We start from the raw sequence: 13,534 nt of genomic DNA, 5'->3' as shown, positions 1-13,534 counted from the left end.
GAATTCACTGCTCCTGGAAGCTTTTCTTTTTTCCTTTTATTGCCCTTGCTGTTTTATCCTTGTTATGGTTATTATTATTGTTGTTGGATAGGACAGAGAAATGGAGAAGGAATGGGGAAGACAGAGAGGGGGAGGGAAAGATAAACACCTGCAGACCTGCTTCACTGCTTGTGAAGCGACCCCCCACACACACAGGTAGGGAGCCGGGGGCTCGAATCAGGATCTTTATGCCAACCTGGATCCTTACACTGGTCCTAGGTCCTTGCACTTCACACTATAACCCACTTCATTGAGAATTTTAATTGACTCACTCTTGTGCTTTGTGCATGGTTACATCTGTCTGGTTAGAATTGTAAAGCAGTATTTGGCTTTGTCCCCAGCTCTTTGTCTCATTCATGACTTATGTATAGGCTCTTTCTTCTGCACTCAGTGCCATTTTGTGTTTCATTGTTTCCTGCAGCAGCAGATTTGTCACCTTGGAAATGAAGTACTAAGCAGAGAGATTCTTTTCACAATTCTTCATAACTAGATATGGGCCAGATAATTGTGCTAAAGCTCTTAAAGGATTAATTTATCATCACATACAGAATAAAGTTGTCTTGGTTACTTGATTAATCTGAAATTCAAAATTCTTTAGTGCTGATTATTTGAAAGAAACTGTAATAATTTGCAAACTATTATTTTGCATCATTGGAAAGTCTGTCATCAACATCATCATATCTTCAACAATGTGTCACTAGGCCTTTCTGTTATATCCTAAAAGGGTTCAGAATATATCTTTGTGACCAAGTATTCAGGGCTTGTACCCCAACTTAGTCATTTACTCCTACAGGCAATGGGAAAACCCTAATCTAGTATGTGGTAAATCCTTCATGTTAGGTTCTGAGCAAAGCAGTTGATCTCATCATTTCATCTGAAGCTAAGAGCATCTAAGATTATTTCAGCTAAAGGAGTAATAGCTAATGAGGAATATTAAGTGTAAGAGGTTACAAATGCTATTCAAAGTGTGATATGTTGTTTTTCAAATATAGTAGCACTAAGCATAACCAAAATATATATTGATAGAAAGGATTATTTTATAGCACTGTATTCTTAAACATGTGCAGTAACCACCATTCCCAGTGACTTTTCCAGTTTTATTTATTTATTTATTTATTTATTTATTTATTTATAATTGGGTGGTAATTGTTGAAATCAGATATTCTCAGTTTTCTACGTAACACTCTAAAACCCACCTAGGTCCTTCTCTACCAACGTGCACCAGGACCTGTTCTTTTATTGCCTGGAAGTAGTTTACTATGTAAACTAAATATGTCTCAAAATCTTCACATTCACATAACTTTTTAATTTTTTTGCCTCCAGGGTTATCCCTGGGTCTCAGTGCCTGCACTACGAAGCCACTGCTACTGGCGGCTATTTTTCCTTTTTGTTGCCCTGGCTATCATTGTTGTTATTATTGCTGTGGTTGTTTTGGATAAGACAGAGAGAAATCCAGAGAGGAAGGGACCTGCTTCACCACTTGTGAAGCGACCCCTGCAGATGGGGAGCCAAGGGTTGGAACTGGGATCCTTAGGCCAGTCCTTGCACTTCATGCCATATGCGCTTAACCCGCTGTGCCACTGCCCAGACCCTTCACATAAATTTTTAAGAATTCATTTTGTTGTTGTCATGGTGCTTCATTGCTCTGAGTCATTTTTTTTCTCCCACATAGAAAAAGAGAGAGGGAAAGATTCCCCAGCACTGAAGGAAGTTTCCTGCAGTGGGGGACAAGCTAGAACCTGGCTCATATGCATAACAAAGTGGGCACACTGTCAAGGTGCTCTATTGTCCCACATAACTCTTAAAATGTTACTCAACAAAGTTAGAGTCAATCATGCCTCAGTTATCAAGAATACACACCTAGTAAACTCCAAATTTTCATGTTTTATAATATGAACTTTCAAAAATGTATGAGCCATTAACTCATATATAGTTTTTAGTCTTTATTGTATTCAGTAAATGGTTATTTTTTAAAGTAGAGATCTTTGTATAGAGGGACTGATAAAATAAACATGGAGAGTACTTAGTGACTGAAAAGAATAAAGGATAATGTGATGGGGCAGAGGGTAGATAGTATAATGGTTATGCAAAAAGACTCATGCTTGAGGCTCCAATATTCCAGGTTCAAGCCCCTGCACCACAATCAGCCAGAGCTTATCAGCGCTCTGGTTAAAAATAATAATAATTAATTAATTAAATGAAAAAATATAATGTGATGATTATTATCAATATAAATAAAGCCTGAGTTCACTAGTGGCTAAGGGCCTCTCCTTCCCTTTCTTCCTTTCTCATAGTCAAAATTTCACACTGGGTGAGATTAATAGTATCAGTCAGGCAAAGCTTTTAGGTTAACCTCAAGTAAATTAAAATAGTAAATACCTTGAGGTTCCTTTCTGTTATTAAATATTTTTTTAGAAGTGTCCTTCATTAGTTGACTGTACTTGAATTATTAGTGTCAATTAGTAAACCATCTTTAAAGAAGTTATGACTAGGTGGTTCAATTTCCTCTCTAGACAAGTTGTCAAATTCTTCATCAGCTTTCCTCTTTCCCATTTGCTTCTTTTTTTGGTTTGTTTTAGTTTCTTTTACTTATTTATTTATAAAAAGGAAACACTGAAAAAACCATAGGATAAGAGGGGTACAACTCCACACAGTTTTCACCACCAGAACTCTGTATCCCATCCTCTCCCCTGATAGCTTTCCTATTCTTTATCACTCTGGGTATTGACCCAAGATCATTGTGGGATGCAGAAGGTGGAAGGTTTGGCTTCTGGAATTGCTTCCCCGCTGAACATGGGTGTTGACAGGTCGATCCATACTCCCAGCCTGCCTCTCTCTTACCCTAGTAGCCCATTTGCTTCTTTACCCAAGCTGGGCAACCATTGACTCTCATCCCTCAAGTGCCTATGAGAATGTCCCTTATGACCTCATAGCCACACTAAAATTGACATCATAAAGACAATATCTTATGGGACCTACAAGTGACCATCATGTTGTAAAAACTAAGACCACAGACTGAAGGTGTGGAGTATGACTTTGTCTTTCCCTAAATCTGCATACAGAAAGGAATGAGAGTGGATGCCCAGGAGCCACATTTGAATTACTACCACACTGAAGTACAGGATGGCCATGCAAGGCATGAGATCCAAATCCACAAAAGAGGGAAGTAAGCAGTGGGTTTAAGTACATTAAGTCAGGAGTCAAGATGATCAAGGTGAAATGTTGCTAAATAGTTTTGGTGGTGTTGATTTGCAACTGAACCATACATTTGTAAATTTGGAGAGCTTTATTATGCACATTTAAAGGAGTATTTTTTCCCCCTTCTAAATGTTTATATGATGTGTTGCCTTAAGCTTTTTCTTTTAAAAAAAATCCTTCAATCTTAGTTTTCAGAGTCCATTTTACTTATCTTTTAGCACACCATTTTTGCTTCTTTCCTGTAACATTGTTTAGGAACCATGTGCTGAATTCCTGTGGCTGAATAAAAGTGAGATTTAACTGTTAAGCTGCTTACAAGTTGATTATTTGCTCCTCTTTTTTTTTTTTAATTTGCCTATAGTTATATCTTGAGTTTTGATGTTTTAACTATGGAATTATTACAGTTTTCAATTCTCATGTCTACTTTTCCCAAGATTTTATATGTAAAATGTTATTGTTTTCCCCGTCTATTTTTCTTCCTAGAGCACTTCTGAATATTTTTATGCTTTATATGATTACTACATCTTTTTTTTTCTTACCAAAGTACTATTCAGCTCTGGTTTACGGTGGTGCAAGGGACTGAACCTGGGACTTTGGAGCCTCATGCATGAGAGTCTCTTTGCATAACCATTATGCTGTCTACCCCACCCTAATTATTGCATCTTTAAACAACTGAATCATAATTAATATAAAGTAATTATTTTAATAGATGACTCAAATAATTTTTTCTCAGGGGAATTGACATTCTGATTGATGGTTTGTGCAGCTTTCATTTTTGGTGTGTGCATGTGTGTGTGTGTGTGTGTGTGTGTGTGTTGGAGTTTTTGTACACAGAATCATTTTGGCAAGCTTTTATGTAGTTCTTTTAACCAGAGCACTACTCAGCTCTAATTTATGGTGGTGATGGGGATGGAACTTGAGTTTTCTGAACCTCAGTCATGAAAGTCTGTTGTATAAACCACTGTGATATTTCCTCACTCTTAATAAGATTTTTTTTATGATATGTAGGTAATTTATTAAAAGAATGTCCTTTAAAAAATGGCTCCCCATTGCTTTGGGGTGATTATAGCTGATCATTATGTTCTAGGCCTCAGAGAGACAATACAAACTCATAACTGATCAAATTCACTAGATGATGAAATGGTTGAATATTAATACTGAAGAGTGTGATAGAAGTAGGAGTGATCTGTAATTATTATCATGGATTCTTCTAATGAATATGGACAAAATTCTACAATAAATAACTACATATAATAAAATGACACTACATTTTTGGTTCACAAAGAAGTTATAACACCAAATCCTTTAAACTATTTTTTATTTTAATTTTTAAATTTTTTATTTATAAAAAGGAAACACTGACTAAACCATAGGATAAGAGGGGTACAACTCCACACAATTCCCACCACCAGAACTCTGTATCCCATTTTAAAAATATTTTCCCTTTCTCCTATTTTGCAGTAGTCTAAACCCATCCCCTTACTGACAGTTAAAGTGATTATACCGTAATTATACTGGGATCGTTTGAGATAACGTTAATTAACCATCCAAGAATCAAGTTCATTATTAAAAGTAAAAAGTAGAACAGACAAATAAGTTGCTTGGTGTAGTTCTCTGTTATTTGACTATTTTGGTGTCCCATCTCACTAAACAAGGCTCACTTGGGCCTTTGCATGTCATAACACTCATGGTCCCACCCTAGAATGTACCTTTTTATGAGCATACATTTATTTACCTACAAACATTAGTTTAGGGCACATTAAACAAATTCTACCATTGTAAGAGTTAATAAATAAAGTTTCTGTTCTAATAGAGCTTATTTCGTACTAGAGAAAGATCAGTAATATGCAAACAGATAAATATATGGTGATGATGATGATGGTGGTGGAGTCAGAAACATCCCTAAACCCAGAAGTAAATAACTGGTGCAGACAGAAAGAACTCAGAAGAAGCCCTCTGATGTTAGCATTCTGCTATTCATAGAGGATTTGTTTTCATTGATCACTAAATCTTCTCTATTTGATATTTATAAGAATTTCTTATAAACTGAAAAGGAAGGTGGTTTAAAGATATCAACTATAATCAGATATTCTCAAGGGAAAATGAAATATAAAATGTTTTTAAAAATAAGTTTGATCCAGCTATTAATTTACAAAAATGAAAGTCTGATTCTTCTCTTGCAAGCACATCATTGTGACAGACACCTGAAGATAGTAATCAGTTCTATTGTGTCCTAGAAAAGATGTTTTTTTCTTTATTATTTTCTAAATTATCATCAGTTACAATATATTGATTTTATAATGAGGAAAAAGACTGCAGATAGACTTTTGAAGGTGCATCTTGACTCATCAAATGACAATGTCCTTTGGTATCAATGTGCAGGTGTTCCCTCTGGCACATGTGTGCAAAGACACAGATAAGATGACTTTAATTAATCCCCATGGAGTCAGATTTAATATCTACAAGCAAAAAGTGGAGCAGGCAATTAAATCATATGAAAAGTGAGTATTATTCCTAACTGTTCTTCAATGCACATGAGACGTATTTTGCTTTGTTTTTGCTCATTTTTAGCATAGTTTTTTTAAAATGTAAAGTGACTATTTGAAAAATTCATAAGTGGGCCAGAGAGATAACTCACTGGGTAGGATATAGGCATTGCTATGCATGCAACCCATATTTGAGCCCCAGCACTATGCAGGAAGAAGCTTGAGTGTTGTAATGTCTCTCCCCTTTCTGTCTTTCTCAGTCTATTCAGATGAGAAAAGTGGCCCAGAGTGGTGAAGTAGTGTTTGCTTGAGGCCCCAATTCCACACACAAAAAAAAGGTTCATAGAGAATATCAATAACAGCAGTCACAAACACAGCATTTCTCCTCCTCCTCCTCCTCCTCCTCCTCCTCCTCCTTCTTCTTCTCCTTTTGGTCTTTCTTTTTTTAATTATTTATTTTTATATAACATAATTACATGTCGACAGGGGTTTGAATCCACACCAATCCCACCACCAGAATTCTGAATCTTCAGTCTCCCTACTGCAATCCGCCAGTTTCCTTAAATTGACATGGGCCAACAGTCTGTCCACATTTATACATAGTTGCCCCTTCTTTTTCTGATTCAATCCTCTCTTCCTCTCCAAGCCACTCATGACAACATAACTACCTCCATATGTCCCTCTCCTTTTCTTTCTCTCTCTCGGGGTGCTGATGGAGCTGGAGTGCAGAGCCCTTTTATCTTCATCCTATCACTTTTTCCCCTGCATAAACATTTCTTAAGTGCCAGGTTCTGCACTAAGTATGTTACCTACTATATCCAACAGTTTTAAAGAAACTCTTTTCTCCAAAATCTATAGAAATGTTTCCATAAGATCTGTGAAGTTTTACTTTCAGCAGGATGAGTTTGATTATTTTGCTATTTAATAGCCTGTGAAGGGACTAATAAAACTCCATGGGGGCTGGGTGGTGACACACTGGGTTAAGCACACATAGTACAAAGTGTAAGGACCCACATAAAGATCCTGGTTCGAACCTTTGGCTCCCCACTTGAAGGTGAGGAGCTTCACAAGCAGTGAAGCGGGTCTGCAAGTGTCTGTCTTTCTCTCTCCCTATCTCCCCCTCCTTTCTCAATTTCTCTCTGTCATATCCAATAAAATGGAAAAAAAATAGCATCCAAAAAAAAAAAAACCTCCATATGATGAGCATGGAAAGCATAGGTGTATATTATTTAAACAACTTCTTTTTACATGAATATCAAGCAGATGATCAAATTTACTACAGTGAAAAGCATACTTTTTTTTGTATGATTGACTTCTTTCTTCCTTTTCTTTTTTTTTAATTTTTATTTTTATTTAAGAAAGGATTAATTAACAAAACCATAAGGTAAGAGGGGTACAACTCCACACAATTCCCACTACCCAATCTCCATAACCCACCCCCTCCCCTGATAGCTTTCCCATTCTCTATCCCTCTGGGAGCATGGACCCAGGGTCATTGAGGGTTGCAGAAGGTGGAAGGTCTGGCTTCTGTAATTGAAAAGCATACTCTTAAGCAGTTGCTGGTTAATGCCAAGATGAGGGATTTTTTTCCCCACAAGATCAGATAAATCATTCTCACCCTGTCCCAGTTCTCTAATCATCTCCCCTACCTGCCCTGTGTTCTTAATTAATTCTTGGTGCATGGCACTTAATTAAACTTTGAGCATGCCCAGATTTTCCAGGCAAGCCCATTCTTGGTTCTGGGAACTGTACAAGCCGCTTGTTTTCATTTGCCACCATGTGGGTAGGAGAAATGAAACAAAGTACATGAAAGTAAATGATGTTGTCCAACCTAGCATAAAGAAACCTACTGTCTTTCTGCAGCATGTCTCGTGTGTTCTGACTCCTGCCACATGAAGTGGCTTATCCATTCTAGAGGCTAACCTTCCCCACCATGCCCCCATACGCCTCTTTAAATCTCCTTACACTGAAACCTCTTCTACTGCCCTCACCTAAAAGCTGAGGCTGTCTTATACCACCTTTGTTATCTGTCTCCCAGACTACTAAGGATTTCTCTGAATGCTTGTCTGCCTTTTGTTTCTTTTACAGATAGAGTGAGCTATGACAAGGCACACCTTCCAATAGTCTGAACTTTTTTTTTTTTTTGCCACCAGGGTTATTGCTGGGGCTTAGTACCAGCACTATGAATCCACTCTCCCCATTGTTTCCTTTTTTTTTTTCTTCTAATTTTTACTAGTTAGGACAGAGAGAATTGAGAAAGGAGGGGGAAAAAGATAGATCCCTGCAGAACTGCTTCACTGCTCATGAAGTGGACCCCCTCCAGGTAGGGAGCAGGTGCTCGAACCCAGGTCCTTATGCTTGGTAATATGTGCACTTAACTGGATGTGCCACCGCCTGGCCCCCTGGTCTGAACTTTTGCACAGCAACTCCCTTTTCCCTCTACCCTTCCCCTGTGCCAGGTAAGCCTTTGTGTCCCAGCTTTGCAGTTCCACCTGCAGTGCTGCTGTATCCCAGCTGCCTCTCTTCCCTTTTAGTGTCAGTGCCAATGGTCCTCCTCAGAATGGCTCTTGATGGTGACTTTTCACTACTCACCCTGCACATGCATGGTCCTCAGAGTACTCACAGCCTCTGCACAGACCTGTCTCTCCTGTGAGGGTGTTAGCTCCCAGGGCAGGACTTGGCCAGTCTTGCTTCCCCTCTTTCCTTCCTACAGGAGGAAAGTATGAGTAATACATACTTGATTGTTGGCATTTAATTTTAATTTGATCTAATTCAGATTTAACTTCCAAATGTTGTCAAATTCAAGGTTTAGGATGAACAAATAAATGGAAAACTCAGACTATGGCTAAAATAGTGATATAAACTAGCTATTTTATAGGTCACATTTAGTACCCATGTATTAGGAGTCCTTCCGTTTAATATTTTAAGAACTGACACAGTGACTTTGACTATGTGTGACGGAGCATTAGCTGTGAGTGAGATTACCAAAGCACACTGGATTCTGAGGTGGTTTTTTTTTTTTGCATCTTATTTTGATATAAATATTAGATCAAGGCTGTAGACCTAAATTCACAGCAGAAGTTTCAGTTCTAACTTCAGGACTGGATGCACTGTCACCCAGTCCTGACAGACATTTTCAGACAGAAAGAGACAGAGAGAACACAGCACTGAAACTTCCCCCCCCCAAGTGCATGGGAACTAAGACTTGAACCTGGGTCACATGCATGACAAAGTGGCCACCACCACTCCAGTCCCATATATTCTCTTGACAGTGGCATGGTCCATTGGTTACAGTACTTCTGTTAGACTTTTACTGCAAGAGCTCCTCAGGGCCTAGAGTCAACTTTTTTGTTTAATTGATTTTTAGTGAGAAAAATGTTGCTTACAAGACTGTTGTTGTCTCAGAGATACAATTTCACATCTTCCCAAAACATGCTCTAGCTCACCCATCGTCAATGTACCCTTCCCCTCCAGTGCAGAACATTCCCCCCCACACACACACCCTAAGTCTCTTCACCCTTAGTGATGGGGTCAGCCTTTTGTTATTAAATGAAATGTTGTCATTAAATAATTATTGTTGATTTTTATTTAACAGACGCTTGAATAAAATAGTTTGGCGAGCACTATCTCAAGAGGAAAAAGAAAAGTAAGTCAGTTCCTCCTTTATTTTTTTATTTTTGTTAAAAATTCACATAACCTCCAATTAGCTGTTTTAAAGTGTTCATTTGAGAGTTATTTTCTTTTTTAAAATATCTTTTTTTATTTATTGGATAGCGATAGCCAGAAATCAAGAGGGAAGGAGGAGATAGTGAGAGAGAGAGAGAGACCGAGAGTCACCTACATTTGCAAAGTTTTCCCCCTGCAGGTGGGGACCAAGGGCTTGAACCTGGGTCCTTGTGCACTGTAACATTTACATTCAACCAGGTGTGACACCACCCAGCCCCTTTATTTTCAAACTGTTAAGCAAACTACCACTCTAGTTTCAAAACACTTTCGTAATTAGAAAAAATCGCCTTTTTTTTTTAACACAGTAAGTAGTGCTTTGTCATTCTGCTCTAGTGACCACTAGTCTGCTTTCTGTCTCTGAACTTGCCAGTTCTGTATATATTATGAGAAAGATATCAGACAACATGTAATCATCTATGTCTGATTTCTTTCACTTAATGTAAAAAATGTATTTTTTGTGGAGCTGTAGGCTCATGCACATGTGATTTCACTGTTCCAGGCTGCTTTGTGTTTCGTTCATAGAGACAGAGAGAGGGAGAGAAATCACAGTACTGGGGCTTCCTCTGGTGCTCTAGCACCTCCCATGTGGTGCAGTATCTCAGACCAAGGCTGCAGATGACAAAGCATATGCCCTACCTAGTGGAATATTTCTCCTGCTTATTAAAGAAACATTTTCATATTTATTTTTCCACTGCAATTGTAGAATATATTAGTACTTCACCCCTTTTCTGCTTGGATTATGACACATAGAAGTATACACTACAGCTTGTTCATTCTTCCATTGATGACCATTTGGGTTGTTTCTGCAATGTACTGCAGTATACATTCATGTACAAGTTTCTGTGTTGATAATATGTTTTCATTTCTCTTGAGTACATATCTATGATTTGATTTGCAAGGTTACAGGGTGCTTTTATATTTACTTTTTAGGAACCATCAAACTATTCTCCATAGGCACTACAATGTATGGATATTCTTATCTCTCCTCTTTGTCAGTATTTTTGATTTTCTTTCTTTCTTTTTTTTTTTTTTTTTGGTTTATCCAAAGCCAATCTAGTGTGTGTGAAATAGTATGTCACTGTGGGTTTTTTGTATATATGTAGTGACCAATAATGTTGAACATCATTTTTTTTTACTTTTTTAAAATATTTTTTATTTGATAGGACAGAGAGAAATTGAGAGATTGAGAGGGAAGGGGAGATAGAGAAAGAGAAAGATACCTGCTGACCTGCTTCACGACTCATGAAGTTTCCTCCATACAGGCAGGCCACTTGAACCCAGGTCCTTATGCATGGTAACATATGCACTTAACTGAGTGCACCACCACCCAGCCCCTGAACATCCTTTTTATGTGTTTGTTATCCCTGTGTATATCTTATTTCAAGAAATGTCTGTTCAAAGTCTTTCCCCATTTTTACATTGATTTGTCTCTTTATTTGAACTGTAAATGTACTGAATATTTTTTAATTATTACCTTTTTTATTTATTGGGGGATTAATAGTTTACAGTCAACAGCAAAATAAGGTAGTTTGTACTTGTGTAGCATTTCTCAGTTTTCTACATAACACTAATCCCCCTTTAAGTCCCCCTCTGCCATCATGTTCCAGGACCTGAACCCTCCCCCACTCACACCAGAGTCTTTTACTTTGGTGCAAGCTACCAACTCTAGTCCAAGTTCTACTTAGTGTTTTTCCTTCTGATCTTGTTTTTCAACTTCTGTCTGTGGGTGAGATCATCCCGTATTCATCCTCTCTTTCTAATTTATCTTACTTGATTGCTTCAAGCTCCATCCAAGATGATATGAAATCACCACTTTTAATAACTGAATAGCATTCCATTGTGTATATATACCACAACTTACTCAGCCACTCATCTGTTGTTGGACACCTGGGCTGCTTCCAGGTTTTGGTTATTATAAATTGTCCTGCTATGAACATAGGTATACACAGATCTTTTTGGATGAGTGTGTTTGGTTCCTCAGGATAAATCCCCAGGAAAAGAGTTGCAGTGTCATAGGGTAGGTCTATTTCTAGCTAATTTTCTGAATATTAATCATTTATTGAATATATAATTTGCCAATATTCCTTCCAACTTCATAGGTTGACTTTCACATTTTTACAATGTTCCTTTCTGCTTTTTTTTTTTTTTTTTTTAACTTTTAAGACGTCAGTTTATCAGGACCTGGAGGAGGCGTATCTGATTAAGTGCACATAGTACTAAGCACAAAGACCCACACAAGGAACTGGGTTCAAGTCTTCACTCCTCACTTGCAGCAGGGAAATTTCACAAGTGGTGAAGCAAGTCTGCAGGTGTCTTTCTCTCTCCCACTCTACCTACCTCTCCTTTCTCAATTTCTCTGTCCTGTCGAATAAGATGAAGAAAAAAAAATGGCTAAAAGCAGTGAATTCTCAGCACCAGCACTGAGCCCAGCAACTGGAGGGGGAAAAAAGTCATTCTGTTTTTTTCCCTTTTTAGTGTCAAATCCAAGACTCCACCACCAAATGATGAGGTCAGAAACACTTGCTCAGAGTTTTCTTACTTTTGTGGGCTTTGTGCTGGCATTTAAGTCATTGATTCACTTTAGGTGAACGTTTTTATATAGAGTAAATTGGAGATCCAATTTAATTTTTTGCATGTATAATCTGTTTCTCTTAGCATTTTTGTCACAGATAATATTTTTCATATTATTTGCATGTTAATGTAAGTTTGTAATTACTGTCTTATGCGTTGATTAATTTTTATTGCTCTTCAATTTGTTTCTCTTTATAAGCAGTGCTTGTGTTTTTAATGACCTCAATAAGTCATCTTTTTTTCTTTTTTTTAAAATTTCTCTATTGAGGGATTAATGTTTTACATTTGACAGTAAATACAATAGTTTGTACATGCATAACATTTCTCAGTTTTCCACATAACAATACAACCCCCACTAGGTGCTCTGTCATCCTTTTTGGACCTGTACTCTCCCCCTACCCACCCCAGAGTCTTTTACTTTGGTGCAATACACCAACTCCAGTTCAGGTTCTACTTGTGTTTTCTCTTCTCATCTTGTTTTTCTTTTTCAACTTCTGCCTGAGAGTGAGATCATCCCATATTCATCCTTCTATTTCAGTAAGTCATCATTTTTATATTTAAGTTTAGCTTTTGTGTAGCTCCATGAGTGGTGGAGCTGTACTCTACTGTGGCATCTCTCCTCTCAAGTTAAAAAAAAAGTTTTTTTTTTTCTTTTTCTGTTTGGATAGGACAGAGAGAAGTTGAGATGGGAGGGGAAGATAGAAGATAGAAAGATAGACTCCTGCAGACCTGCTTCACCTCCTGTGAAGTGGGGAGCCAGGGGACTCAAACTGGGATCCTTACATGGGTCCTTACACTTCCTACTATGTGCATTTAATCCGGTGCACTACCGCCTGCCCCCCCCCCAAAAGTGTTTTTTCTATTGTGAATTATCCTGGGAAATGTTCTCTGTGCACTTGAAAAGAATATAAATTGGAGGTACTGGGCAGTGGCTCACCAGTAGAACACACATGTTACAATGCTCAAAGGACCTGAGCCCAGACACAGAGGGGAAACTTCATAATTGGTGAAGCATTGTTTCAGATATCTCTCTCTCTCTCTCTCTTTCTCTCTCCCCTTCTCTTTCTCCCCCCCCCAATTTCTCTCTGTATTGATCCAATAAAATAAATTTATATATATACTCTGCTATTGGCTAAAAAGAAGATATATTCTGCTATTGGTTGGTCGTGCTCAGCTCATGTCTTTTAAGGTCCAGTGGATTTATTTGTTTTAGTATTACTTCTACTTTACTGCTCAGACAGACTTTTTCATATAGAAAGGAAGAGAGAGAAAGATAACTACAGCTTTTCCCAGTGTGGTGGAGCAAAGCAAGCATCCTACCAGGTGAGCTATCTTGCCAGCCAACAGACTATTTACTTATAGGTGGAAACTTACCAGTTATTCTGGCTAAGACATTCTGGGACTCTCCCAAACCTTTTTTTTTTGGGGGGGGAGGGTTGTCCTCTCTAGGCTTATTATGTATAAAAGCAGAAATTTGCCCCATTTTGTTCTGACACACCCATAATCTCTTGCTC

General features: G+C 37.9%; 1 protein-coding gene across 5 annotated transcripts in view; it reads left to right on the top strand.

Moving 5' to 3' along the window:
* The window catches only part of VWA3B (von Willebrand factor A domain containing 3B), a 189,355-nt gene that overhangs the window by 141,290 nt on the left and 34,531 nt on the right, over positions 1-13,534 (top strand). For all 5 annotated transcript variants that reach the window (XM_060187501.1, XM_060187502.1, XM_060187500.1 and 2 more), the window contains 2 exons: positions 5,620-5,738; positions 9,319-9,369. In XM_060187501.1, coding sequence (XP_060043484.1) covers positions 5,620-5,738; positions 9,319-9,369 — 170 coding nt within the window. The remainder of the gene's footprint in view (positions 1-5,619; positions 5,739-9,318; positions 9,370-13,534) is intronic.

Source organism: Erinaceus europaeus, chromosome 3 (assembly GCF_950295315.1).
Source record: "Erinaceus europaeus chromosome 3, mEriEur2.1, whole genome shotgun sequence".
Lineage (NCBI taxonomy): Eukaryota > Metazoa > Chordata > Mammalia > Eulipotyphla > Erinaceidae > Erinaceus > Erinaceus europaeus.
Note: the sequence above shows the minus strand (reverse complement) of the source record. Positions and strands in the feature narration are given on the sequence as shown.